The sequence below is a fragment of the Carassius gibelio genome, chromosome A8 (genome assembly GCF_023724105.1).
Source record: "Carassius gibelio isolate Cgi1373 ecotype wild population from Czech Republic chromosome A8, carGib1.2-hapl.c, whole genome shotgun sequence".
Taxonomy (NCBI): Eukaryota; Metazoa; Chordata; class Actinopteri; order Cypriniformes; family Cyprinidae; genus Carassius; species Carassius gibelio.
In genome coordinates, this window is record NC_068378.1 from 9,465,392 (window position 1) to 9,491,364 (window position 25,973).

Consider the following 25,973-nt stretch of genomic DNA (forward strand, 5'->3'; position numbering starts at 1 on the left):
CTCTTCTGTGACTCTTCTCCTTCAGCGCAGATGAAAGGAAAGGGAATAAAGGAATGTATCAGTAATTTCCTCTTCAACATATAGAGTTCAACAGACGGTACTTATTAGCATTTTAGTACTTAAACACACACCTGTTTTTTTTTTTTTTTAGTTAAGCTAATGCAAAATGCACCATTTGCAGGAAAAAAATATTTTATTTTATAAGCGAAAGCGTCCAATAAAGAGCAATGGTCATGAGATCTAACTTGCCTCCATTAAGAATAAAACCGCTTTTTTAGGCTACTGATATAACAGGAGCCCTCACTTCCTTAAGGTACACAATTTTAAACATATCTGTAAAAATAGCCAACGATTCACGCGATGTACGCGTTAAATATTTGTATTGAAGAATTGTCCGCCTGTGTTATCCTTCATTGTGTTGGTCGCATAGACTGTATAAAAACAGTCACTTAGTGCCCCCTAGCGTCGAACAGGTGCACTTACAGCACCTCTCGCCCTGTCCTGTCCTCTCTCAGGTGTCCCGTGTGTCCTTTAGAGGTAAACAGAGAGCCTGCTCAGAGGGGACCTCGCTCATGGAGCGGTGACACACTTTCGGTGAGTCCACAACTGCGCCTTCGACATTTTTATTACAGCTTTTCTGTTATATCACATTTGAAGCCGCAGTGTTTGTTTCAACATGAGTGTGATTTTCACAATAATGTTTCCACGTACGTTACCCCTTAATAATGAGGTTTACAACATGTATAATCTGAAATCAACGTCTGATAAAGTTATTGATTGCATTTTGCTGTTTCATTTTGTTCTGATGCCTTTCTGTAGGTCGAAACTGTGATTATGATTATTTTAATGCTTTTAAATGTAATATTGTTGTGTGTTCATTCCTATAAACAGATGTTTGTAATATATATATGTATTTTCAGTCAAAATTTCACATATATCTTCTTATCCACTTGCATGAAAATGTAATGCAGTCAGTTCTGATTGTGAAATGACAAATAAATCATTTGAGCGGACAGCGTTTGACGGGCTGATGAATTATAGATCTCCACTTTGGTGAAACTCTATCTGACCCATCTTGTTGCTCTCTGTTTTCGTTGACGACCCCACTGCACAGTTTCCCAGCATGCAGCTTCGGCTGAGGGCTCTTCTTGATACCTCTGTGTGCAATGAGATCGGCCGCTGCACAAACACTCCCGACTAGACCGTCCGAACAAGAGCTCAAACATGCCTTATCCAACAGCCTCGCAGGACACAACCACGTCTCCAGCTCCAGCAGAGCAGCACAGTCCAGAGCGAAGACCACAGACACATCTGATCCTAGTTCTGTGCATCATCATGGCGATAGTCGAGGTGCGTTGGCCTGCTGTTTTTCACAGAGAGTGACATGACAACTGTGTCTTGTAGAATCTTGCAGAAATAACTCTTGTGTCTAAGAAAATGCAGATAAATGTGATATTGCCGAGGGCGCCTGGAATCTGAACAACCCGGTGAAGGCCTCGAGGAGCCATCAGGAGCTTCACAAAGAGCTGTTACTGGCCCACAAAAAGTAAGATCACCATAAAATGCTCCAAATCAGATACTGTCATGGAGCGTTTAACAAGTCGCTGAGCTTTTTTTAAGTGGGTTGTTGAAATATTGATGATGCCTGGTTCTCTCTCTCTGCTCTTTTGTGTCAGGCGGTCATGTGTGGACACACAGGCTGCAATCGTACACCCGCTGGTGTTATCAGCAGCCAGCGTCAGACACTCTAATGATAGGCCTGCTGCAGTGAGACATCCAAAAAAACATGTCTCGGGAGATGCAAAACATCCATGAGAGAATGCAAAAGCATTGAGATATTACTCATCCTCCTGAAAAACAATGATTCTGATCTTTGAATGCTTTTGCATATTCTCACAAAACTTTGCATTGTGTAACATAAATTTTGTTCACCAAGAAACTTTGCATTGACAAATGTTTGTGTTCCCCCTAAAAATGAGTTAATGCAAAGTTTCTCAGGGAGTGCATTAGTTTTGTGAGGGGGCTCTACAGTATATTGTGTCACAATACATTTTGAAAATACAAAAAAAAGCTTTAGCATTTCCCTCATTTATTAGATGTCCTCATTTTTAAATCATTAGATAAAAGTTTCTACTAAATAGATATATTTAAAGGTTAGATACTTTATCATCACTTGGTGTGCTGTACTGTATATTTTAAGATCAATATTGCTGTCAATTAATCTGATTTTACTAGGGACCGTTACTGGGGTTTGCTCCATCATGATTGTTTAATGGAAATGGACTAAAAAACATTCAGACAGCATTGGATTTTCAGTTTAACGTCATGTTTTTACTCCTTATGGATATTACAGTTCTATGACTACTTTTACATACAGTGTTGTTTATGTTAAGTAAAACTATTACCAAAAAAACATTTTCATTAACGTTAAATATAAATGTTTGATGAAATATCAAAACTAAAACTGAAATCACAATAAATGAAAGCTAAATAGAAAATGCAAAAATAGACAAAAAAATTATAAAAGACAAAATGAATAACAAGGGAATAAAAACGGCTAAATAACAAATAATTCAAAATAATAATAAAAACTGTATATAATAGTACAATAACACTTAGTTTTCTATGTGCTGTCTGTGCTTGGGCCCTCGGGCGGGACAGGGGGCTGGTGGTGTGCTGTAAGCCGGAGCTTCAGATGGTCCTGGAGAGGAGGAAGAGAGAGCAGAGTCAGAGAGAGGAGGGAGAGCAGAGCAGGAGTCCTCTGGAGCAGGTGCTGCAGGAACGCCAGCACAAACACCAGGAGAAGATGGTCAGCAGCCTCCGCAAGTCTGTGTGTGTGTGTGTGTGTGTGTGGGCTGAAACTAATCAAATACAACTGCTGTGATGAACCAGAAGGAATTCAATGTTAAATCTGTAGTGTTAGTTACATGGAAATCATATGAGTTTAATTCTTTGGGCATTGCTAGCATTGCGTGTTTCTTACTTTATTTCTTGACAATGTTAACGATGGTTTCCAGCATAGCTACCACATCATTTCTACTGTGTTGTCATAATAAATTAATATGCACAAACTGTGCATTCAAAGTCTTTAATGTAATTTTGTTTACAACACTGTAACAACTAACATGTAGGTGGAAATCTGTGTTCCATGGTTAGTTTTAAAGGTGAGATTTTCATCAGTTTTACTAGTCTTCTGTGTTTTGTGATCTGTCCTGTTGTTGGTCAGAAGGAGAAGGAAGAGGAGCAGAGGATGCACGAGGAGGTGCAGCTCTTGGAGTTTGTCCGAGTGAGACAGAACCTGAGGAAAGTCCACACAGCTCTACAGAAGAACCTTCACTCCTGAATCTGACCACTAAACACATGCTTCATTTGCAAATAAAGTACACAGTGTTTCATTATTTTCCTTATTATCTTGTTAATTAACATTTTTCACAGTCTGTTAGTTCATTACACTTTTCATTTGTGCTCTGCAATAATGAAATAATGTTCAAATAACTCAAATAACATTATTATTATTATCAGTAGTACAATCATTGGTTGTTCCTAGTACTGTATAACCATATGAAATCGTCTGAAATCTTTCTGTCATTTTGTTGAGAGTGGCCTGTACAAATCAGATTTATAGTAAAAAGCAAGGTCATTAAATAAATAACACAATTCTACCATGGTACATGTTAATGATAATTTAATAGTAGTAAATAATAACGAGGTAAAGAATTACCGTGGTAAAATTTTGTAAAAGGTGTTAAAAGTATTCATAAATGTCAGTATTGTAGGTTTTATCCTATTGTAAAATATAAAATCAGATTTAATTATTTATTGAATTAAATAAACATGATTTTGATTGATAAAACAATCTGATGTCACTCTACCTGTATTTACAATAAAACGATTGTGAAAAGACGCTCTGTTTGCGCAGATTTCAATCTGTAGCAGTGCTTGCGAAATTAATGCGTGCTGCGCAAGTGTAGCGCTGACACGAACCCACTAAACACACCCTCGCCTGTTCTCCTGCGCTGTGATTGGATGAGCAGGGACAAGCGGAATAAACAGGAGCAGCTGTCTGGATGCTGGTCATATGATGCGCCGTTTTCACTGTCTCTGCAGAAATTGAGGATTTATCAGCGCTTTTATTTTCACTGTCACTAAAAAAGACGATCGATTTAAAAACAATCAAGTATAGAAGGGTTGTTTTATTCATCTGGAAAAACAGGTGAGTGATTATGAAGTGCTTTACAAGCAGTGAAATGCTGAGGGAACGCAAGTTTTGACATGACATTGTGTTTCTCTTTAAGTTGGCACGCAATGTGTAGAGTTAACAGTAATATCTTCATCAGCTATCAGAGCTTAAACAAACCAGTTCCACAAATTAAACTTTTGTTGAGAGACAGCAAACACTTCGGTTGCCAACTCTCACGCATCTGGCGTGACACTCACGCTATTCAGCGTCAATCTCACGCTGAAGTCCTGTCACGCCAGATGCGTGAGAGTTGGCAACCCTGCTACCGTCACATTTAACTTACTTCTAAAAGCTATAAGTTAGTTCGTCAAGCAGATAATGTTAATGATGCACTAACCAAAGCTTGTGTTTAGTACATGACCTGAACGACTGACAGCGGCTGCTATTTTTCTTTACTTCTATTTTTTTCATTATGGAATTGAGTTTACATTTTTAAGGCATAGAAATGCACGCAAGCTTTTTAATATTGTCTGTTTAACGTTTACACACACAGTATTTCTGTAAGATAAAGTTATAATTTAGTCTAAATAGTAAAGCTGCTGTAAGCAGTTTATTTGTCAGTAAAGGCATCTGATGGAATTGAAAATTAATAATAAAAAATAAAAATAGCTTTAATGTTTTGATTTGTTCTGTTGTAGTTTTCTAATTGGTTAAGATGCTCATACATAAAAAGCTTATCAAAAACACATTGCTTCATGTAAAGGTAAATGATTATTTAGGAGAAATTTGTTATTGAGTTATTGATTATGCAAACGTTTCAGGTGTATGATACACAGCTGACAGAAGAGAAATAAAGCTAGTATATGGATAGTAAACTCTGATTCATTGACAAAGATCAAGGGTCAGTTGTTTACATCACTACTGCAATGACATATTCAAACGTTATTAGTCCTTCTATAAAACAGCCATCATACATGACCCGGCCTAAAGCCTCACTTTTATTTTAAGGAACAAAGACTGCAGCGTTGCTGGGACAGTATCGAGAGAGGATCCGGACTGAACCGGACAGAGTCGTGGATTTCTGGCTGAAATATTCCCATGACGAAGAACACAGGTGAAATTATTCATATTTTAATTGATGGGGTTAACAGTTCTTCACTATATTTATTTAAAGAGCCACACAGATGGGAAATCAAAAATTACCTGTATTACAGTGTATGATGTAGCTGTCCATCAGTGTAAACAATGTGCAAAGTAATTAAACCAAAAAGTACACTATTTATAAAGTTATTGGCTTTCAAAGTAAGGAGTTGACTCTGAATCACTGAAACGAGTCGTTATAGATTACAAATCTTTTGCCCATCTCTATGTACGTCACTAGAACACTTTGCATAATAATCTCCGCCTACCGTCCTGGGAGAAACGAACTCTGACCTTTTTGGAAACTATGACATTTTAGAAAATGTCACACTGAATGGAGAGGAGCTTCCTGGCTGTCAAGAGCGTTTAAAGAACCCTGGTAAATGATCATTTCAGAATACAACAGGATCAGTGATGACTTGATTACAATATGAATAAAGCATCCTCAGGAATGGTTTGTTAGCTTGTTTATCTCTGTCTGATAAAGTATTTTGCAGTAAATCCAACCTCACTGGCACTTTCCTCAGAAATCCAGCGTCTGTTACTCTCAGTGGCGTCTCTCTAGGTCACGCTCTGGAGGCTGGCTGCTGGTTCCTGCTGCAGTACGTGCTGAAAAAAAAGAAAACTTGCAGCTGCAGAAGACAGCAGTGGATAAGTTCATGAAGATCCCGTTCCACACCGGATGGGACAAACAACATGGTGGCCTTTTCTACTTCCTGGATGTAGACGGTCATTGTCCGACTCAGGTCAGATTAGATCTGTGATTCAGTGTGAGAGCAGGGTCTGTGTCATGTTTTAATGTATGTCTTTTGTTGTGTGTGTGTGTGTGTGTAGTTAAGAGTGGAGTATGAAGTTGTGGTGGCCTCACTGAAGCTCTGATCGTCTTCCTGATGGCCTACAGTCACAGAGAAGAGCCTCAGCTGCTGGACCGCTTCAAGCTGATCTATGACCACACCTTCAGCCATGATTTCATCCGGAGTAATCACAGTGAGTTCAGATCCTTCATCTTTTTCATTCTTTGCTCAAGTTTTCTGACGAGGAACATGGCAAGTGGTTTGGATATTAATGTCAAATGAGCCTTTAGAAATGATTCTAATATGCTGATTTGCTGCTTATTACTAATGCTGAAAACAGATATGCCGCTTCAAACTGTTTCGAAACGATGATAAAATGCAACTCCTTATATTTGATCAATTTAATGCATCACTGCTTAAAGTTTTAATTTGAAAGTTGATGTATTTGATCAGACACGTTCACTCTAATGTTTGTCCAGGGTTCTTCCATGTTCCTCTGTGTCTCTGCATGTGTGAGAAGCTTCTGGACGGTCTTCTTGAAAGGCAGGATTCTTGAACTTGCCAAGACCAAGATGTGACAAAGTGAAACAGATGCTCCTGTAACTGATCAGTTTGCACAAAATGCAATCGTTATACATTTTTAATCACACAGTTTTCACTATTCTAATTAGACCCTAATTTCAGTATCACACTCACACTTATATTCATTTTTTTTTTAAGTCATTTGTTTATCATTTAAAATGAAAAAGGGACTACATAGATTGTCTTTTTGTTTTTTTTAGATTTAAATATTTCTAGCCATGTACTATGTTTGATAGCTGATTTGTCTTGGAAACCTTTTATTTCCAAGACAATATATTTTTTTACTTTACTATGATACTTTTTCCTTTAGTTGATTGTTTTTGTAGATCTCACCGTGTGAATGAGTGTCCTACCCAAACACAGGCACACTGTTAAAAGGACTTCTGAAATTCCTAAACACCCTTCTTAAAAAAACACTTCAGATAAGCTGAGTTTATAATAACTGGCTAAATAATGAAACGGATTCCTAAAACAAGTCTAAACTTTTATTTTCTAACAAGAGTGAAAAGAAACAAAGGCAACATTGAAATGAAAACGTTTATACACAAACTCACGACCAATGCGTGTCTGGAATAGCAATACCAATAATAATAATAATAGAATAATAATAGAATTATTAGAACCCCAGCGTCAAAAGATGGAGATAAAGGGCGTTAAAGAGATTTTGTACAGTTCTGTGAAGAGGACGAAGGGTAGAGAGCAGGTCGCTTTAAAGAGAGGACAGAATCACTGAAAGGAAATGACAATGAAGACAGCAAAACTCAGAGGAAGTGGAAAAGAGAGAAAGGACTATGCATCTTAGGAAAGTAGCACCAGAACATAAATGCCTTTGATTTTCCATCACACTTTCAAAATATTATACTAGTTTATTCACAATGTTGAATCTCCCTGACAAAATGTCAGACTCAGTACAAAAAGAATACGGGTTTCATTATGGCAGCGATGCCAGTCTCCTGCTAGACGCCCCTTCTGCCTGTCATCAAGTGTGTCTGTGTGAATACCTGGACGAGTCGCATAATGCAGCAGACCACATTTGTGTTAAGAACAGTTTGGTACATCTACATTGTGGAGAGAGACAGTTAAACCACAGGGCAGAGCCAGAGATCTGCAGCCTGCGCCAGTGAACCGTTCAGGACCAGGGGTGAGAACAGAGGCAAAGGGGAAGAAAAAGTGCAGTGGTTAGTACGGGGCGGAGCATCCACTTGATGGGTTGAAAGAAAAAAAAAAAGATTGTGAGCTTATTATGTGAGGAAACGAGCCCCGAGGCCTGCGTTTTCTGTCTCTGTGTTTCTCCTATCATTCACATCATCTGCACCTCCACAGCTTCAGGAAATCATCAAAATATCTGAAAGAGAACAACAAGTGTGTTTGTTTCTGATCATAGGCATTTGATGGTTAAAAATAAAATGTGTTTGAGACCAGTGTGTACCTGTGTGTGGATCTGAAGATTTGGTCTTCTTGCATTCAGAAGCCTCTGTGGATTTAGCCTCGCTTTCTGTTTTCTGGCTCTTTCTCTTCCTCCTGGAGTCCTTTGACTTGCTGCCATGACCTGAGCTTCTCTGCTCCTGCAGCTCAATCTGAAACACACCAAATGAGCCAAGCCCGATTATGAGTCCAAATGGGCTGAATTAAGACTTTCACAATATTACATATTCTACTTATGTATAAATTAGGGAGTACCAAAACTGATTTTCACAGTAGAAGTCTGATAGTCTGGCTCTCACCTGTATGAGCGTGTGCAGGGCCTCACGGGGCGGCTGTGATGCCGCCTGTAGGATCCGGTGAATGCTGTGTGTCTGGTCCAGCGTGACCTCAAGCAGGTCCACTTCTAGCTGAAGCTCTTCCAGCTGTGCTCTGGTGGATGTGGTCAGCTCGATCACCGGCCCTTTAAGACACGGCACTAGTGACAGCAGAGACTCCACCCCTGACGAGAGACAGCAGCCAATAGGTGAAAAATGATTAAAAACAGCTTGATTACTCGTATCAGGGAGGTTTGGGAATGACTGAAGCAACTAACCTGTAATGTCATTAATGCCTGAACTCTTAGCGACTCCATTCTGACAGCCAGACTGGACAAGAAGAAAAGTATGTTTTTATAAAATGCCTAAAATTTAAAAGATGCCTAGATTTTTACATTTGCTCGATTTCATAAATGTTATAATTGCACTTGCTCACCTGTGAACCATTAGCAACCTTCTCTTCACTCTTTTTTGGCGAGTTCACATCCTCTGTCAGATCAATAACACCATCTTCGGTTTCCTCCGAGTCAGACAACACAATTACAGTGTCCCCGTTCCATGTGTTCTTCTCCTCTGGCTCTTCTTCTTTTATACTGCTCATGTCCTCCTCCACTTGTTGGAGTCTCTCTAGCGCCCTCTGTACTTCTGGAGTGTCCAGTGCCTGTTTGGCTCGACCCTGCCAGTTAATGGCTCTCTCTGTAAGACACTGTAATGCCTCTCCCTCTGGCAGGCGTACAGGTAACTTCTGTAGCGCCACCAGCAGCGCAAGAATGGTTTCCAGCCGAGGCCGCCGGGACCGTTGGCACCGCGGACAGAGGAAACGTGTGTTCCAGTCCCACCAGCAGAGGGGCTTTGTAAGATTTGCTTCCGGGGAGCACAGCAGTGATGGGAAGGGCACACAACCTCCGTGGAACCAGTCTTTGCACAGATGGCATCGGTGAAGCAAGGGGCGGGGCGGGTCATTGCACACACACACTGAATGGCTAGAGGTGAGAGAAGGGGCGGAGCCACCATTCTGCAGCAAGGTGCTGTCCGAGTTGTGTGGCAAGTCTGTCTCCATAGAGTCACTCTGTGTCCTTTCTGTCTTGATGCCGTTCTGATAACCGTTTGTTCCTTTTTCCACACCGGGTTTAGTTAGATTCACCTGCTGGAGGCGGAGCAGGGCCTCTTTCTCCTGACGCTCCCCTTCTTTGAATGCCATCACCTGATATTAATGACATAAAAGTTGCATAAGTATCAAAAACCTGATCAACTTAGAATGAGGTTAAGAAAAGAAAAAAAAAAATGTAATTTTCTAGGCTGTGTTCCAAAACATAGTTAGCGGCTTCAGCTTCATAAAGCTGGTCCCACTCTAGTTTCCGATTTCCAATTAATTTTCATCATCAGCATATTGACTCAGCTTACAGCTAAGCAGATAAATGCTTCCTTTTAGACCAGTCTTTGCATCTGAAGCATACTTAAGATGCCTTTAAAGGCTGCTGCTGCAGGCAGCTCACTAGGTTTTGGAACAGAATGTGTCCTACACTGATGTAGACAAACTAGCAGTCTGTTGCAGTATATTCACTCATTATGAGTAAACAGTAACTCACAATAGCTCCTGGGTCTCGGAGGTCCTGAGCAGTGAGGCCTAATACATTGACATCAGAATCTTCTTCTGTACCCAGTGAGCTCTCCTCCCTCTTCTTGCTCTTTTCCACACATGGGCACAACACCTACACAGAGGCGGGGGTGGAACATGTAAATCTAAATAATGATTTCTGCTGAGGAACCTTGAATAACATTTCAGAGTCTAAAGTGTAGATGGTCTCTTCACCTCCAGAAGACTGTGCTGACTGTTCTTCTTCAGGAAGGTTTTGCTGGCCTTCTCTCTCCAGGAGTGAGCGCTGGCCACCTGCAGTTCCAGCTGCTTCAGCTCCTCCATGTTCACCGGCAGGTCCCGCCCAATGGCCACCAAACCCTCCAGGTCATCCAGACAGGGGTAGTGCTCACCATTCTTTTCCGCGAGAAATCAGAAACAGTAAAGATATATTCACTAAGGAACCACCCTGAATGGCCAAATCATACTTGTTGACCATTATACAGAACATCTATTCCAGTTTAATCAAAACTGGCTAAATTATTCTCACCTGGATTTCCTCCAGATCAGTGACCCAAGCGCGAGCTCTGCTCAAACAGGCCTGCAGGGACAGGATGTTCGGCAGCTGCACTGGTATTAGCTGAGCCTCGTTCACGATAGCCTCCAGCGTTGACAGATGGTGCTTCTGCCTGCTCGCAAGAAACAATTGTGAGCTGAAAATTGTGAGCTGAAAATTGTGGCTGCATTGATGCACTGACAGTGACACTGCCCCTCATCTGAACCAGCTCACCTGTCCTCCAGACAGATCTGTGCCTTCTCCTCCCACCGCTCGGCTATAGTCAGCAGCTCTTGCAGCTCAGCCATGGCAGTCTCCACCGATACGCTCTGTGGTACATTACAGCCTGACTCCATCAGGTTCCTCAGCACAGCCAGAGTCACCTCGCTCCCCTCTGGCCCCAACGTCCGCCTGACCTCTCCCAGCCAACGACCCTGCTCCTGCAGCCCACTCAGGAGCTCACATGCCGGGGCAACCACGGGCAGCGATGCTCCCTCCTCCAGCAGGGCCTGGATCTCTGCTGCTGTGGGTAGAGGAGAGTCCTGCTTCCACTCGCCCTTTGTGCTGTCAACCAGAGCTTGAGCACGTGCGTCAAACTCCTCTATCTTCTGCAATACCGCCTGGAAAAGAAGGGACAGTGATTGGACTTTTTCAAGCCACTGGCCAAATATTTTGTATACCATATTTTTTTAGCCTATTTTCCCTCCTTCTTACCTGCACTTCCTCCAGCGGTTTTACAACACAGGGCAGGTTCTGCATGGTGTCCACCAGAGTCCTCAGCTCCTCCAGACTCATTCTCCTGCTCTGGCTGTTGCTGAGGAGCTCTGTGCTACTGCTTTCACACTTGTGTATGTCCACGAAGACTGTGTTGAGGCGCTGAAGCAGCTCATTATTTGGGAACTTCTTGTCAGCTGCCTCTCCTTTCAGAACCTCCAGATCTTTAATGTCTGAAGACAGAAGAAAACATGCAATTTGGGCTTGCTAACTTGTTAATGTTGTATTTAAAGTATGTATTCTATTGTTCACAACAATATTAAAATGGCTAATAAGAATGGTTCATAAATGCAGAGTTTTTGATAGGCGCGTTTACCTATTTTGTTTCCTTCTTCCTGCTCTAGTGCTTCCTTCACTCGGTTGGCCCAGGAGTCAAAAGACTCAGCGCGAACTTTCAGCCGATGCAACATGGCCAAGAGTTCATCCAGAGTATAGCGATACCTTTATAGAGGAGGGACCAAAAGCACATAAGACACTTCCGGCAGAGCACATCTGTATTAGAGATGTAACGATGCATGCAACTAGGCCTGGGACGGTTACCGAATTACCGCGGTCACGTGATGCCTACCGCAGGTCTAAACCTGTAACCGTCATCACCGCCAAAAAAAAATAAAAAAAAAAAAAAAATCTATGTATCTATGCACCATCCGTCTTGACTAGAGTACCTGTGTAATGTCTTGTAGCCTATATATTCATTTTACTAAAGCATAAAATACAGGCGGATGACTCATGAGAAAGCCAAAAAAGCAGGACCTCAGTTTTTAATTGCACGTGCTTATTCTGCTTAAGACAATTCTCTCAACTGGTTACGCAGCCGACAATTGCGCATTTAAGGTACTATTCCATCGAAACATGGCAGAGAGGGCTAACTTGGTGGCAAAGCCAAATGTCACGTCGCCAATATGGGCACATTTTGGCTTTGAACCTGCTGAAAAAGGACTTCCAGGCAATTTTAATGAGCCCATTTGTAGAATTTGCTACAAAAAGATTCCGCTATCACGTTCAAATACGTCCAACCTGAGGACGCATCCGTCTTTTTTTTTATTACTATTTTATTAAATATTATTTATATTTATCTTATTTATAAATATTATTTATATTTAGGCTATCTGATTTGTAAGTAAAAAACAACCACAATATTGTGAGCAGCGAAACTTTGTTAAATTAAATAGCATTCGTTAAATTATAGCCTTGAACCACACTGAGACCAAAAAGCACACGAGATATAGGCTAAATAAATACATGTAAAAATATGTAACATAAATAATATTTATATATATCATAGATTTTTAAATATTTATATTAATTTAGCCTATATGTCTACATATTTATATTACTCTATATGCCTTCGTTAAATAGCCTTCATTAACCACTGAGACAAAAAAAGCGCACATGTAATATCTATATAAATATTAAAATAGAAAGAAAAAATGTCTGCCGTTTTGATGGAAAAATACAGTGCACCATCAACAGCTATTGGCAAAGACCGCGTTTGTCGACCCTAGGTATAAGGATATTGACATTTCTGACGAGGTGAAGGATGAGCTCATGGAGGAGATGATGAATGTCACCGCCCAAAAATGTATGACCATTTGCGCTACAAGCATTCCCTCAGAACGTGTGTTCAGTGCTGCAGGTAACGTCGTTACGTCTTTCAGGGCCTCCCTTAAACCTGACAAAGTGAACATGCTAGTTATTCTAGCAAAAAATATGAAGGCTGGGATGTAAACCATAGTGCATTTCGTTTTGCCAGCACTTTTTTTTTTTCAGACATAATTTCTGTTTCAAATGTTCTTATTCTAAATGTGAAATGTTAAACGTGTTCCTTATGCTCAATTGCCTTAGCCTCTGTGTGCGCAAAAGTCGTTATAATTTAAGTGATTGTTGGATGACGACGACTGTAGCCTAATCCGAAGGTAAACATATGGAAAATAAACATGCAAATTAATATCTATTACTGATCAATACGATAAATAAAAATGTGTTTGTTTGTCTTTATGATGCTCTATCTTCAGATCTCTGTTGTGAATTGCGATCAGATCTGATATCGCCCCCAAAAAATATGAAGGCTAGGGTTACCTCGCCTATTTCGTTTTGCAGAATTTTTATTTCCATTTCCATCATTCCATTTCTGTTGTAAATGTTCATGTTCTAAATGTAAAAAAAAAAAAAAAAAAAAAAAAAAATTAGGGAAATAAACCTGTTCCTTATAATCGTTTGCCTCCCGTGTGTGTGCGAGAGTGAAAGTTTACCGCAATACCGCGGGAATTAATTGCTTTTCAACCGCGGTAAGAAAAATTCAATACCGTCCCAGGCCTACATGCAACAAAAATATGTGAAGATTCATGGTTGAGATGTTAACTGCATCGCGAAACAGCATGTAATCTGAGAAATAATAAAAGGACACCTTTTCATTTATAATTTAACAAATCTCATTGTGTCAAAAAATACAAATAAAAATCATGAGAAAATCGTATTGTGAAATCAGTATCGCATTGTGAGTTGAGTGAATCGTTACATCCCTGAACTGTAGCTAAGATGATAATAAATTCAGATCCTACAAACAGGCACTGTGCTGGTTACCTGAGGTAGAGTTTTTCACTGGGGCAGGAGCAGAGGTCCTGGGCATGGTAGAGGCACACAAGACGCTCTTGGCAGTTCGAACACGCCAGGGCCGAGAGGAAGCAGGTGGTCTTACATTTATCACATTGCCTTTCATCATCAGGCAGCAACTCAAAGGCTTCCCTTTCAGCTTCCTTTATTCCCTGAAAGATAACACCATGGCACAAAATAAAGCTATCAAAAAAAGTCCAGCAACTTGAGTTTCAAACAACAATTTTTACAATTAGTAAAGCATCCAAATTTCAATTAAACTTAGCTACACCTAACTAACAGCTAAATAACTTCCTAGCTGCAGAGCACAGATGGCATGATCACTGGTAGACTTGTGTAGCAGCGCTCATATTCATTGTATTAAACTAGCTCTAGATGTGTTTGTTTATTTTTAGTCAGTCAAGTATTGTCAGTCAACAATTACAGACTTTTTTTTTTTTTCATTCTGCAAGCATATCTTCTCTGCTTACCCTTTCCAGAAGGCCTTTGCGTAGTTTCCTCTCCTCCTGTACGATGATGAACATTTCCCTGTGCGTGGCGGCTGCCAGGTTCAGATCCAGCTTCTCTGGGCAGGCCGCCATCTTGCAGGTGAGTTCCTCGTGAGAGAACACACAGTAGCGCCTCAGCCGCCGGTAATGCTCAATACAAGACCGCCCTGTGGGCAGCTAGCACGAAAAAACAGGAAGAGCAAAAGCCTCAGTAACTAACAACAGGATGACTATTTAAAGGGCAGTTTCTCAAAGATGTGGTTTATTCTGACCCACACTGCTTTGCATAATTAAGATTTAAATGAAGGTGCATGCATGTGTGCACGCTGTATTTATTTACCCAGTCTGCAGTGCAGAAGTTTACTGCTTCGGCGAAGTTGTATCCCTGATTGAAACCGCTGTGATAAGCTCGTGGAAAAGTGATGACAAACTCCCCAGCACACTGATTGGTCCGAACCACCTGTCAATCAAGAATTATAGCCAACTGAGTTTTGAAGGCCATTCACACAAACATGACGCAACTATTCAGACAGAACATTTTTTGTGTTCACATTTAGAAAAACAATACAATAACCAAACTTCAGGGGGAAAAAACAACACCCCCCCCCCCCAAATAAACGGTAAAAATACCTATATATTCAGGGCACAGATCATATTTTTTATATACTGTCAGGCCATCAGGAATCAGCCCTAAAAGCCAAATTAACTTAACAAAAAGATCTTTTATAGAATATCATAGGGTTTTTCAGACCTCATTTCACATTCTTAAAATAGCAGTGGATTAATGATGCAACCTGATTACCTTAAGTACGCTAATTATAATAGTGTGTGTATGTGTTACAAACCGGCACTCCGTGAGCCATGAGTATATTTGGGTTCATAATGGTGACAAGCTGGTGGAGCAGGTCTGGCTGGAACTCGAACAGCTCAGGTGTGAGTTTCTTCATCACCTCCTCTAACTTCTCTGCAGCAGACGATGGCACACCATACCACGTTTTGGGCTCACCCCTAAAAAAAGAGAGAAACCAAGACCAAAGTCTTTCATCGTTGTCCAAGATGCATCAGACTGCACTTACAGTACAAAAGCTTGTGGTAGTCCCTATGCATTACCAGTGTAAATAGTTGATGGAGTAGCTCCAGTGGTCCTCTATGTGCCAACAGAAAGCAGAGAACACCATGCCCACATACAGCCATGGCACCTTCATGCCAGAGATATCGGCATTAATGTGACACAACACTGACTGCTCCAACACCGGCATAACGTTTAAATTCCAGCCGCTGCGGGCATATTCCTGCAACAAGAACAGGACGTTAATTTGCTCTTCTTAACCAAAACCATGAAAGAAAAAGAAAGAAAACTAACCTCTTCCTCATCTGACAAGTGTTTCTTGCCATTGTTGACAGGAAAACCACTACCGAATTCTTTCGAGTGAATGTCTGCACCATATTCTACGGTTACATCTTCTTCAATACTACTAACCAGCCTCCAGAACTCTCTCTCGACCAGCTCTGTGGGAACCATCTAAGAAACAGATTCAGTGAAATGATTCAGACGTGTACAGTAAGTCTGTGGGGTTGAAGACTGATTAAAGGAAGGAAACACACTCACGTGGACAGGCATGTTGAAGTAGTCGGCTTTAAAAGTGTCGGCCATCTCACCAAAGCTCTGTAATGTATACTCCCGTGTGGCCTGCTCGAAACCAAACGCCTCCGTTGGCTTTTTACACTCCTGCACAGATAACACACACATTTACGGTTGATTGCTAGATCAAGAAATAGAAGTCAGCATTTAGAAAGTATTAGAGTTTTATATATTACACATCCATTCAATTCAATCAATTAAAAGCTTTAAATACACAAACAGACATATTTGACCAAAATTCATTTAACTACTGAAATATCCTGTGTATCACAATAGAATAATGCTAGAGTTATTTGGAGGAGGTCCCTCACCTCTGCTACACATTTGGGACAGCGCCAGTTGCCCTTGGGTGGATCTGAGAGCGGAGGTATCAGACAGAACGTGTGATAATTATCATCACACCCATCACAGAGCATCAGCTTCTCATCCTCGTCCCCGCGTCCACACATCCGGCACACAAACGAGTCCACCTGACAGAGATTCCAGTTATTGCATGCAAAACCTCACATGCTTTGGTCTGAAGCTGGCAAAATTGTTAGTATGTTGGTTTATATTAAAATAACATCAGTCAGAGTGGAAATGGTCTAAATGATCAATCCATATAAATCCAATTCGAGTTAAGATTTCTGAAAGTTCGGTTTATAATACTCATTTACACGTGCATTACATCTACACCAAACAAAATGCCCAGTCGCAATCCAGAATCAGTACAATAATATTACTAGCACTACCATGAGTTTAACTGTCATTTTTGGCTTTATTTCATGTCTATAAAGAAAACTGACACATGTCAGAAGAGCTATCTGAGCAAATATTTTGTAAATACTCTTACACTCACCAGCTCATATAATGAAAATAAACATGCAAATTTCTAAGATGCATGCTAATATATGCATCATGGCATTTAGCAAGCGTGCAAGGTATTTTTGAATCTGACCTTTTCCAACGTTTACATGGTTAAGTTATCCTGTTGATCGATTATGTCAGATTTACAACACCCATCCCAATCTGATCATTATAATCCAATTACTGACAGATTAAAAAAAGACAAGTCTTAATCTCATACGTCTTTCTCAAAAACTCACAAACTGTGGGTTACTGAGGTTGCGTCGGAGTCTCATGGTCATCTTGGTGCAGGGTTCATCACCGGAGTCATTAGGATCATCAGTGTGGTTTTTCTCATCAACAACATCCTCCTTGACAATGAGATTTAGGGGTGGTGGGGGAATCTCTGGATCTGATGTAGTGACTGGTGTTTCTCCTGGTTCATCCTTCACAGACGCACTGGCAGCGCTGTCCCGCACTATTACCATCTGTGGCAGCTCATCTGGAGATGATGCATTAATGTGACACTTCAAACATTTATGACACATTTATAAAGAACAAAATCAAAACCACAGACACAAACCTTTCTTCCGTGTCTTGTCTCGAGGTACAAGACCGAGCCCCATCATTTTTGGTCCAGCCCCATAGATCTGTAGCTTTTTCAGCTCAGGGTTCTTCTCGATGTCTTCCTCTGTCGGCTCCGGCTAATGGGCGTAAGTGAAAGATTGTAAGTGAACTACAGGAACAGAGGGGATGGTGTATGAGAGAGAGGGTTGTCCTTTCCCTGTCTTCATCACTTAAAGCCACAGTATAAAGCTGGTTTAGGATGAAACACGACTGCCATTACACTAAACACAGCTTTTCCATGAGAGATGCCTGCCTGTTCAGGATATTCACTTTTTACTACGGACTGAAAAGCATTGATTTAGCAATATAAAGCAGAAATGGTTGAGACATCACTGCAGACTGTTAAAGCAAGAGCAAACATGCATGAAGTTAGTTCTGTGCCAGACATGACTGCTATCAAGAGGAAAAAAGCTATTATTTACTCAAAGATAATTAATATTGAATGGCAAAGGCTCTTATGAAACAATCCACTGCTAAAAGCGCTGGGTAATAAAACTAGGCCTTTATATAAATCTCTACATTTAAATATTTATTCTGACATAACATTAATCAGTTCAATATTAAATAGCCTCTGCTGTCAAGTATATTCAAAATGTGCAATGCAAAATGTCAAAATCTATATATGCATTTACCATACTGACAAGACAGCATTTACATAATAAATGGCAATATTTACTTAAATATATTTACACTAAAAAAAATTTACTAAAAAAATCATCTTTTTTTAGTACTTTCATGAAAAATTGGGTGGCAACTTGAAACAAATCTTTTGAAATTATATATTGAAATAAACTTTTGAACCCCTTTGTAGAAAATGATTTGAATTACCAATTAAAATTAATGAACTTTACCATTTTTTTTTTTTTAAAGAGTTGCTGTTAAAATGTTAATATTCTCATACCTGGGAAAACTGATCTAATGACAGTCTCAGTAACTGCAATATTGATCATGTTTTACATCACCAGTAAAATCAATGCAAATACATCATAAATATGTGAAATAACACTCAGCCTTAACTGCTAAATATCTCAAATATGCATTAGCAAGGACACATGTGTCTGTCGAACACATCAATCCCAGTTTTTCTCTATTTTCTGTTCCTGAAACCTGTTAGTCATAAAAACAATGATTTGCTGTGTTAGCATTAAGCAAAAACAATTCATTTCTGACTTGTAGCAAAATGAACACAACATGATCCAGCCATTAAGAGAACAGCAGTGAGAACAGAATATAGCTTAGATTAGAATTAACAGCAGCCCAGAGTGAGGTAACCAGTCCACCACCAAAGAGTAATATAAGCAAGCCAGCACTGAACAAGCGGAGTAAACGTGTTAGATGACTGAAGGACACTGAGGAAGATGGGATGGATGGAGAAAGAGATGAGCAAAAACAAGAGCTGAAAGATGAGAAACGAGTTTTGTCATGAAATCAGACACCCAGTTAAGAGTGAACAACAGCGAGAGGTCAAACAGAGGTTTTCTAAAGCGTGAGAGAACATTAGCAAAGAAGGAAAGTGAGGGATAGGGAGGGAAGTAAAGGACAGTGGAGCGAGAGAGAGCGAGGCAGTACCGAGGAGACGTGTTGCGAGCCAGTTGTAAGAGGGTGGAGAGTTGGATCCTCTGGACCCTGCATGGGGAGACAACAATCAAACAAAATGGATTCCAGAGAGAGAGAGAGAGAGAGAGAGAGAGGGAAAACACAACAACCATGTGCGACAGGACAGAGTCAATCAGGGGACAGTAGCCTTTACCTAAAAGGTGTCATTTGGTTTTTAATGTCTGAAATATGATTGAAAACATCACACATTAGTCTGAACTGTTGTACAGTTTCACTTCCAACCGTTTTATGTTTCATTGCACATGATTGTTCAACGGACACCATGACTTGCTCCAGATTTAAAATAACATTTTATATTTTATATAAGATACCAGTCAAAAGTTTGGACACGCTTATTAAATATTTTTTACAAACTATGATATAACAAGTAGATGCATGGGAATTATGTAATCAAAATAATATCATAGTAAACAAACACAAACAATATTACATCAGAGTTTCTTTCTCTGCTCGCTCTATACATTCTCCCAATCAACTTCATCAGGTGCATTATGGGATGTTTTTTGGCTACTTTTCATAAATTATCTGGATCCAACTTGCAACAAATGCAAAGAAATAATAGATTAATGTAGTTACATATTTTTAAGTAATTTATCATAATATATATTAGTCTAAAAAACTTGCTTCAAGCATTCAAGCACATTCATTTATAACAAAAATCGAGGGAGTCCAAACTTTTTTCTGGTAGTGAAAGGATTTTCATTTTCTTTCTGTTAGAACTTGGATGTACAGCAACAGCATACTGTTTCAAACTAAATATTAAGAGAGAGAGACAAGGGTTTGATTCAAGGACGAGAAGGGAGGAGTTAACAACATGGTAACTTCACTTACTGCAGTTATAAAAGACTAATGTTATCCCTTTAAATATATATAGAGAGGATATATAGGGTAACCACAGAAGGGTTTTACCCTACTCTGGACTATAAAGATGTCTGTGGTTATCTGATACTACAGATAGGTTTATCATCACTAATGCTATGAATCCATTGACCAAGCGAATGTAATGGGCAGGCAAATTAAAAAGCCAAACACCCACAAAATCAATGCTGGGAAAAGGCTGCATCTTTGAAAAGAAAGGGATGAGATATGCATTATGATGTTATGAAAAAGTTATGACCAATGGTCTTAAAGAGACGAAGCGTATTTACAACAAATGAAAAGCAGAAAGTGACAGAAAAAAGATAGAGGGATGAGGGCAAGATGGACACAATTATTTTTACAGCACAGGGAGCAAAGCATGCTGGGAAGTGCCTTGAAAGCATGGTGCTGACCCAAAAACATTCATGCATTTTAGATGAACAGATGAAGCACATATGGATGGATTCATTAACCCCTGGACAGTTATTCATACATTTACAGCAAAGGTTACAGTCATCAATACTAAACTAAAAATAAAGATTACTTGATTTCAAAACAATTTCATAAAATCTTTGTTAATAGGGAGTTTTATGAAATGTAAACACTGATTTTTAACATAACTGAAATAAATTGCATTTATCTGTAAACGTTGCACGTTAAATTATGCTGTTTTTAAAATCACTGCGCGGTTTATTTTTTTCCATTTTGTAAAAATTGGGCTTTTTAAATAAATAAAAAAACAACGCTGATCAAATACTGTGAAACTAGATGAGCTCATGACACCACAATAAAATCCTTAAAAAAAATAAATAAATAAATAAAAAAAGCTGACAAACCAAAACCGGTCCAGAAATGTCACTCACCTCAGGCTTGAGGCGATTGGCTCGTCGTCCATAACTGCTAATCTTGGACGGCGGGACTGATTGGCGGAGAGGAATGGAGTGGGGTTTGTACTCCCGGTCGATCTCATCAGTGTCATACAGCCTGGGTTTACATGGCTGAACATGCACAACACACACGTGTCAGCTTCAGATTTGTAAAAGAATTTACTTGCTCCACAGAATATTACTGTGAATATATAATAATCATATTCAAATAAACCAAGACATGCACATTCCTTTCTGGTGATTCACTTCTTTAATTTCGAACAGTAATTTAATCAACTCAATTCTCATTTATGTCCTTTTTTATGTCAAATTACAACAAGTGAAAGTTTTCGAGCAATAATGATAAATGTTCAAACTCTGTACCGGTAAACTGGCTCCAGACTGGAACAACTCAAACGGATAGACGATCCTCTCATAGTGCGACCTCAGGAGAGAGCCGATGTTTTTGCCAGGAGGATAACCGAGTTTCTGTGCCACGCGTGCCCAGCGTCTCTCCTTACACACCGCCTCGAAACCCCCTTCCTCTGTCACGATCTACCACACAGGACACACAACATGTGAACTACAGACTCACATCAATGCCAACCTTCATGTCTTTCCAGTGATTTTTGTGGGATGTGTTTAATTTCAAGTATGTAAAAGTTATGTTGATATACTCTCGTCTATTCTTGCTTCCATAAAACAACTTATGATCAAATCTGTAATAGACTGCAGTATTCACCTTGGCCAAGCTGAACAGATCGAGAATACGTCGCTCTAGATTGGGGATCTTCAGAGAGGATCCCTGGATCTCCCAGAACTTGGCAATTCTGTCCAGATAATTTAGCTTCACTCGTGTCTCAGCCTGAGCAACAACAAAAAAAAGAAAAAGAAAACCACACACAGATGTGTTAGTGCTTAGTCAGCATGAGAACATGTGGGTCATGCTTCATGGAGTAAGACGAGCAGGTGATGAGTTCAGCAGGATGCAGCTCTGACCTCAAGCTCATTGAGTCTCTGAATACGTGGTGTGAAACGGAAATTGTCCACCTCCACTGCAAACGGTGGCTGCCAGTCCTGCAATGGAAAAAGGCTGTTTAAATAACCAAATGGAAGTATTTTCATAATGGTCTAACCTTAAGGCAATATTTTACCCAAAAATGAATATACTGAAGAACAAAAAATAGGATATTTTGAAGAATGTTGCAAGCCGAACAGTTTTATGCACTAACTTTGATATTATAGACAAAAGAAAACACACTCTGCTTTTCAGAATATCATTGTTTTAGTTGTAAATCAGATTTAATGTCACACAGGTTTGGAGAAACATCACGATAAATGCAAGAGATGATTACAGGTGGTGGGCGAATCTTGCATATTCCAGACTTTTCTGCTATTGGACGGATTTTGGCGATATATCCCAGAGGATCGGCGAACTCCTCCCATGACGGTTCAAACACTGGACACTCCGGCGGAGGAACGAACTCTTCCCATCCATCCATCGCTCTGAAAACAGCACAATTCAAACCAAACGCTTAAGTTCACTTAAATCAACAAATGTAACTCCTAAATCAACAGTAAATACAATCACATTGGCCTTTTATACAACACAAGCAGATTAAAACGCAATCATATAAATCATTCTCACTGAATGGGACACTTTATGCAAGAGTGGCCTTACAACCCCAGAAATCATTCCGCTAGTGTTTTATTAACAAGATCCATTGTTTTTACTTAATGTGAGATATATATTTATTTGTGACCCTGGACCAAAAAAACAACAACAAAAAAGTCTTAAGAGTCAGTTTCTTTTTTAATTTAAATTTATGCATCGGAAAGCTGAATAAATAATCTCTCCATTGAGGAAATATATATTTATGGTATGAATTTTACAAAATATCTTCATGGATGATGATCTTTATTTAATATCCTAATGATTTTTGGCATAAAAGAAAAATTTATCATTTTGACCCATACAATGTATTGTTGGCTAATGCTACAAATATACAAGTGCGACTTATGACTGGTTCTGTGGGTCAAATATATTTTATAATCCTTTGTTAGTTCATGTTTTAAAACATTACCATGATCAGATGACACTATTGGCCATGATATCATTTAATCCCTATATTTAATAGTTTAGAGTTCACCCTAATGGACACCAGCACTGTATCCATATATGACCAGCACAAAAGCATACGTGTCAAATTAATCTAAATGAAGTACATAAATCTGACAAAAATACCTTGATGATGCATGCACTGAATTCATTGGGAAGTTTAGAGCACAAAGGAAAAAGACCTTCCGTTAAGCAGTTTGATACTCGATTGGAGAACAGAAACGTGTTTCTAGCAGCACATCTGGAAATGCACCTTATTACTATTCTAACGAAACACCAAACCCTTTCTTACTTCAGAAACCCCCTTACTTTTGACTTTATCTAGCTCTCAGTCTCAAAACAGACAAAATGGGGGAGGATAGCACTGATCATTAGGCTTCATCTGGAAAACATAAATAGCCTATGTATGTATACACAGTCATTGATTTAATCAAATGTGCACCTTATAAAATAGCAAAATACCTGATATGAAATATTTCATTGAACTAAGCTACTGTAAGGTTTCTGCACTAGCAGCTTCCATGTTGTGTAAACAACAAAAAGATCACGTGACAAAAAACGTTCACACTTCATTTCCCAACCTAAAAACGATGCCATTAACTTCTCGTTTTAACTGATTATTCATTATAAATTAATGAGATTCACATACATAACCCAAAACACCACCTGTCTCGTTCAAGTTATCTTTTTACTATATGAAGTTCGGCTATTCAATTAGATGTAGCTTACTTCTGACAATTTAGTGACAGACAAGTTATAAATAAAACATTGCTGACAGTGACAGTCTCGCAAATCCTAGGAAGATGCCTACCCAAACAAACGACATTAGAATTAGACAAATAACACACATTCATATGATAGTCAAAACTGCTTTCTTGTGTAAGTTACACAGCTCATGGTTTGAGCCATAATCTCAAATTTCCTGTAGCTTTAGCCGGTTAACCGGCCTCAACCCGCGTGAGACTCGACAACAGCTTTCAAATACACACATAGAAGTAAACACACCGTTAAAATGTGATTAATTTACACTTTTGCGACTTTCTGGGGTAATTATGTGCACTGGGGAATTGCTAATAAAGCGTTTTTTATAGAAGTAGCAGGTTAGCTGTCCGGCTAATGATCAAAACAAAGCCTCACCAGCCGTTTGTCAGCAGGCTCACGCCAAATCCGACAAACGACTGATATACGTCAAAAGTATAACGAATCTCAAAATATCCGACTGTATGAAGGCATAAACTCATTATAAATCCAGTAACAGGGTCAAACATTAGGACCCATTTTTCAGAGAATGGCCGAGTTGAGTAAACGCACAAACAAGGGGTGAAGACTGTAAGATAGTGTAGATGTCTCGGGTCGCAGGTATATGATGTGTGGGATTATTTCTCGCTTATATCTATTAAAACATAAACACATGCGCTAAATCAACATACATTTAGCCATCAGTGTTGTGAATCTGGGCACCAGTCTTACATATTTTCACTCCGTCTGAGTTCTTCTTCTTCTTCGGTGTCGTCTCGCAGTGATTAGTGCGCCGGTGTGTTTATTATCTGTCTCTCGGGCTCTTGTGTGATGACCACGGGTCTATTGTTCGGTGGAGGGTCAGTCTCAGGGTGGCAGTAGCTCTGAGGCCTCCTCGATCAGCCCATCCCAGCACACACTCACACATACACACTCGAGGATGATCGCGGATGTCTTCTTTTCAACTGAGTCCTGGACGTCCCATGTAAGATGACGCTTTCCTTATAATAAGCGTTTCGTGCACAAAAAAAACCCGCTTTGTTTCCAATGTTTTCTTTCCTCGTCAGCTATCCACAGTTCATTCTGTCTGAACTACACGCCATCTTGGTTTCATCACAACCTAAGTACAACTATCTCAAGATCCATTGAACTCAGTTGGGAAAACACGTACTTTGACTGGATGCGAGCGCGGTCTCATCCCTCCACGCTTCTCGTTACATGTAAACTAGTCCCTGGACTCGTCAGATTTAACGCCGAACGATGTTAATTGGCGTAATAGATATAACAGAAAATGTGTATTGGTTTCACGCGTATGTTAAAAGTGGACTATATATCATGTTATTTCGAATGGTGAGTAGTTGTACAAGTGATGCAGGTAGAAGAGCGGACGTGACGCGGAGTGATATTTCACTTCTTTTTTGGCGAAGTAGTTCCAGTTAGTAAAATTTGCGCAGAAGAGGTCAAAATGTGTAGCGACGACTAGCGGCAAACCATCAAAACAACTTACATTTAAAAGAGATCGTCATTTCTGATGCCATTTACTCAGTTCTGTGTTTTTTTTTATGTTTTTTTTTTCCACTCAGTTCAGTTTTGAGTGGAAATTTGTTGATATCTTATAATACATAATCAATTGGATCAGATTATACAAATCTGGAATTACACGCTATTTCACACACTTTTTGGTTAGGTACTCTTTCACAAGGACTGTGAATTGATGCTTCCTTTTTAAACTATTCATATAAAATGCAGATTTTACACTTAAAATTTTATATCTGCTGCTTTTCCTATATAATCTTTCCTCCATAATGTGCATTATTTAAGCAAATAAATATTGTAAACATGCTCGTTTAGTGTTTTTATATACAGAATCTATCATAATTTAGTCAATTGTTTTATGTTTAAGTCTGTAATTATTAGTTTTAACAAATATATGGAATTGGATTAAATCAGATCAAATTAAACTAAGTTTCACTCCTTTTCTATCAGTTAAGCAGTGTGTACTAATTTCTGTTTATTAATACAATCATCACTTTCATGGTCGTTATGTATTATTTAATTTTAAGTACAGTTTTAAACATTTAAAGTTGTAATATAGCCATATGTAAATATAAAAAAAACTGAACATTAAATTGTTTTTAATATGAAGCAATTAGGTTACACAAGGTAAATAAAATGTTCTATGCCGTTTTGATAAATAGATATGTAGATCAGTAGATCTATATGATTGAGGGTCTTGTTT

General features: G+C 39.3%; 2 protein-coding genes and 1 long non-coding RNA gene across 4 annotated transcripts; 2 read left to right on the forward strand and 1 right to left on the reverse strand.

Annotated features, from left to right (window-relative positions):
• Positions 1-1,166: 1,166 nt before the first annotated feature.
• Positions 1,167-3,715, forward strand: LOC128018110 (protein FAM107B-like). The gene is made up of 4 exons (XM_052603483.1): positions 1,167-1,350; positions 1,435-1,546; positions 2,662-2,809; positions 3,233-3,715. Exons 1-4 carry the CDS (start codon positions 1,167-1,169, stop codon positions 3,341-3,343), a joined length of 555 nt encoding a protein of 184 aa, XP_052459443.1. The 3' UTR covers positions 3,344-3,715.
• A 322-nt stretch (positions 3,716-4,037) lies between these two features.
• Positions 4,038-8,118, forward strand: LOC128018373 (uncharacterized). Its single transcript, XR_008184835.1, has 5 exons — positions 4,038-4,213; positions 5,189-5,294; positions 5,886-6,066; positions 6,155-6,307; positions 6,594-8,118. It is a non-coding gene; the product is annotated as an uncharacterized LOC128018373 (long non-coding RNA).
• LOC128018372 (lysine-specific demethylase 5C) lies at positions 7,168-25,137 on the reverse strand. Of its 2 annotated transcripts, XM_052603852.1 has the most exons (28): positions 24,467-25,137; positions 22,233-22,383; positions 21,877-21,954; positions 21,620-21,742; positions 21,262-21,432; positions 20,875-21,009; positions 19,106-19,162; positions 17,493-17,613; positions 17,170-17,411; positions 16,396-16,554; positions 16,052-16,171; positions 15,806-15,964; positions 15,553-15,734; positions 15,288-15,450; positions 14,783-14,902; positions 14,425-14,619; positions 13,925-14,106; positions 11,658-11,782; positions 11,282-11,514; positions 10,802-11,187; positions 10,562-10,700; positions 10,249-10,428; positions 10,025-10,147; positions 8,872-9,639; positions 8,714-8,765; positions 8,421-8,620; positions 8,126-8,273; positions 7,168-8,041 (listed from the first exon to the last, which is right to left on the reverse strand). In XM_052603852.1, the coding sequence occupies exons 2-28, from the start codon at positions 22,377-22,379 to the stop codon at positions 8,022-8,024; spliced, it is 4,728 nt and encodes a 1,575-aa protein (XP_052459812.1). In that variant the 5' UTR covers positions 22,380-22,383; positions 24,467-25,137; the 3' UTR covers positions 7,168-8,021. The 2 variants fall into 2 exon arrangements, with proteins under 2 accessions (XP_052459812.1, XP_052459814.1); XM_052603854.1 differs by lacking the exon at positions 19,106-19,162 and having other exon boundaries at positions 24,467-25,130.
• Positions 25,138-25,973: the final 836 nt, after the last annotated feature.

Coding starts and splice junctions, on each gene's coding strand:
- LOC128018110 (XM_052603483.1), top strand. CDS start 1,167: ATGAGATCGGCCGCTGCACAAACACTCCCGACTAGACCGTCCGAACAA. Junction 1,351..1,434: donor TCATCATGGCGATAGTCGAG/GTGCGTTGGCCT, acceptor CTTGTGTCTAAG/AAAATGCAGATAAATGTGAT. Junction 2,810..3,232: donor ACAAACACCAGGAGAAGATG/GTCAGCAGCCTC, acceptor GGTCAGAAGGAG/AAGGAAGAGGAGCAGAGGAT.
- LOC128018372 (XM_052603852.1), bottom strand. CDS start 22,379: ATGGATGGATGGGAAGAGTTCGTTCCTCCGCCGGAGTGTCCAGTGTTT. Junction 17,614..19,105: donor GCTCGCAACACGTCTCCTCG/GTACTGCCTCGC, acceptor TACGCCCATTAG/CCGGAGCCGACAGAGGAAGA. Junction 15,451..15,552: donor TCCATCAACTATTTACACTG/GTAATGCATAGG, acceptor CTCTTTTTTTAG/GGGTGAGCCCAAAACGTGGT.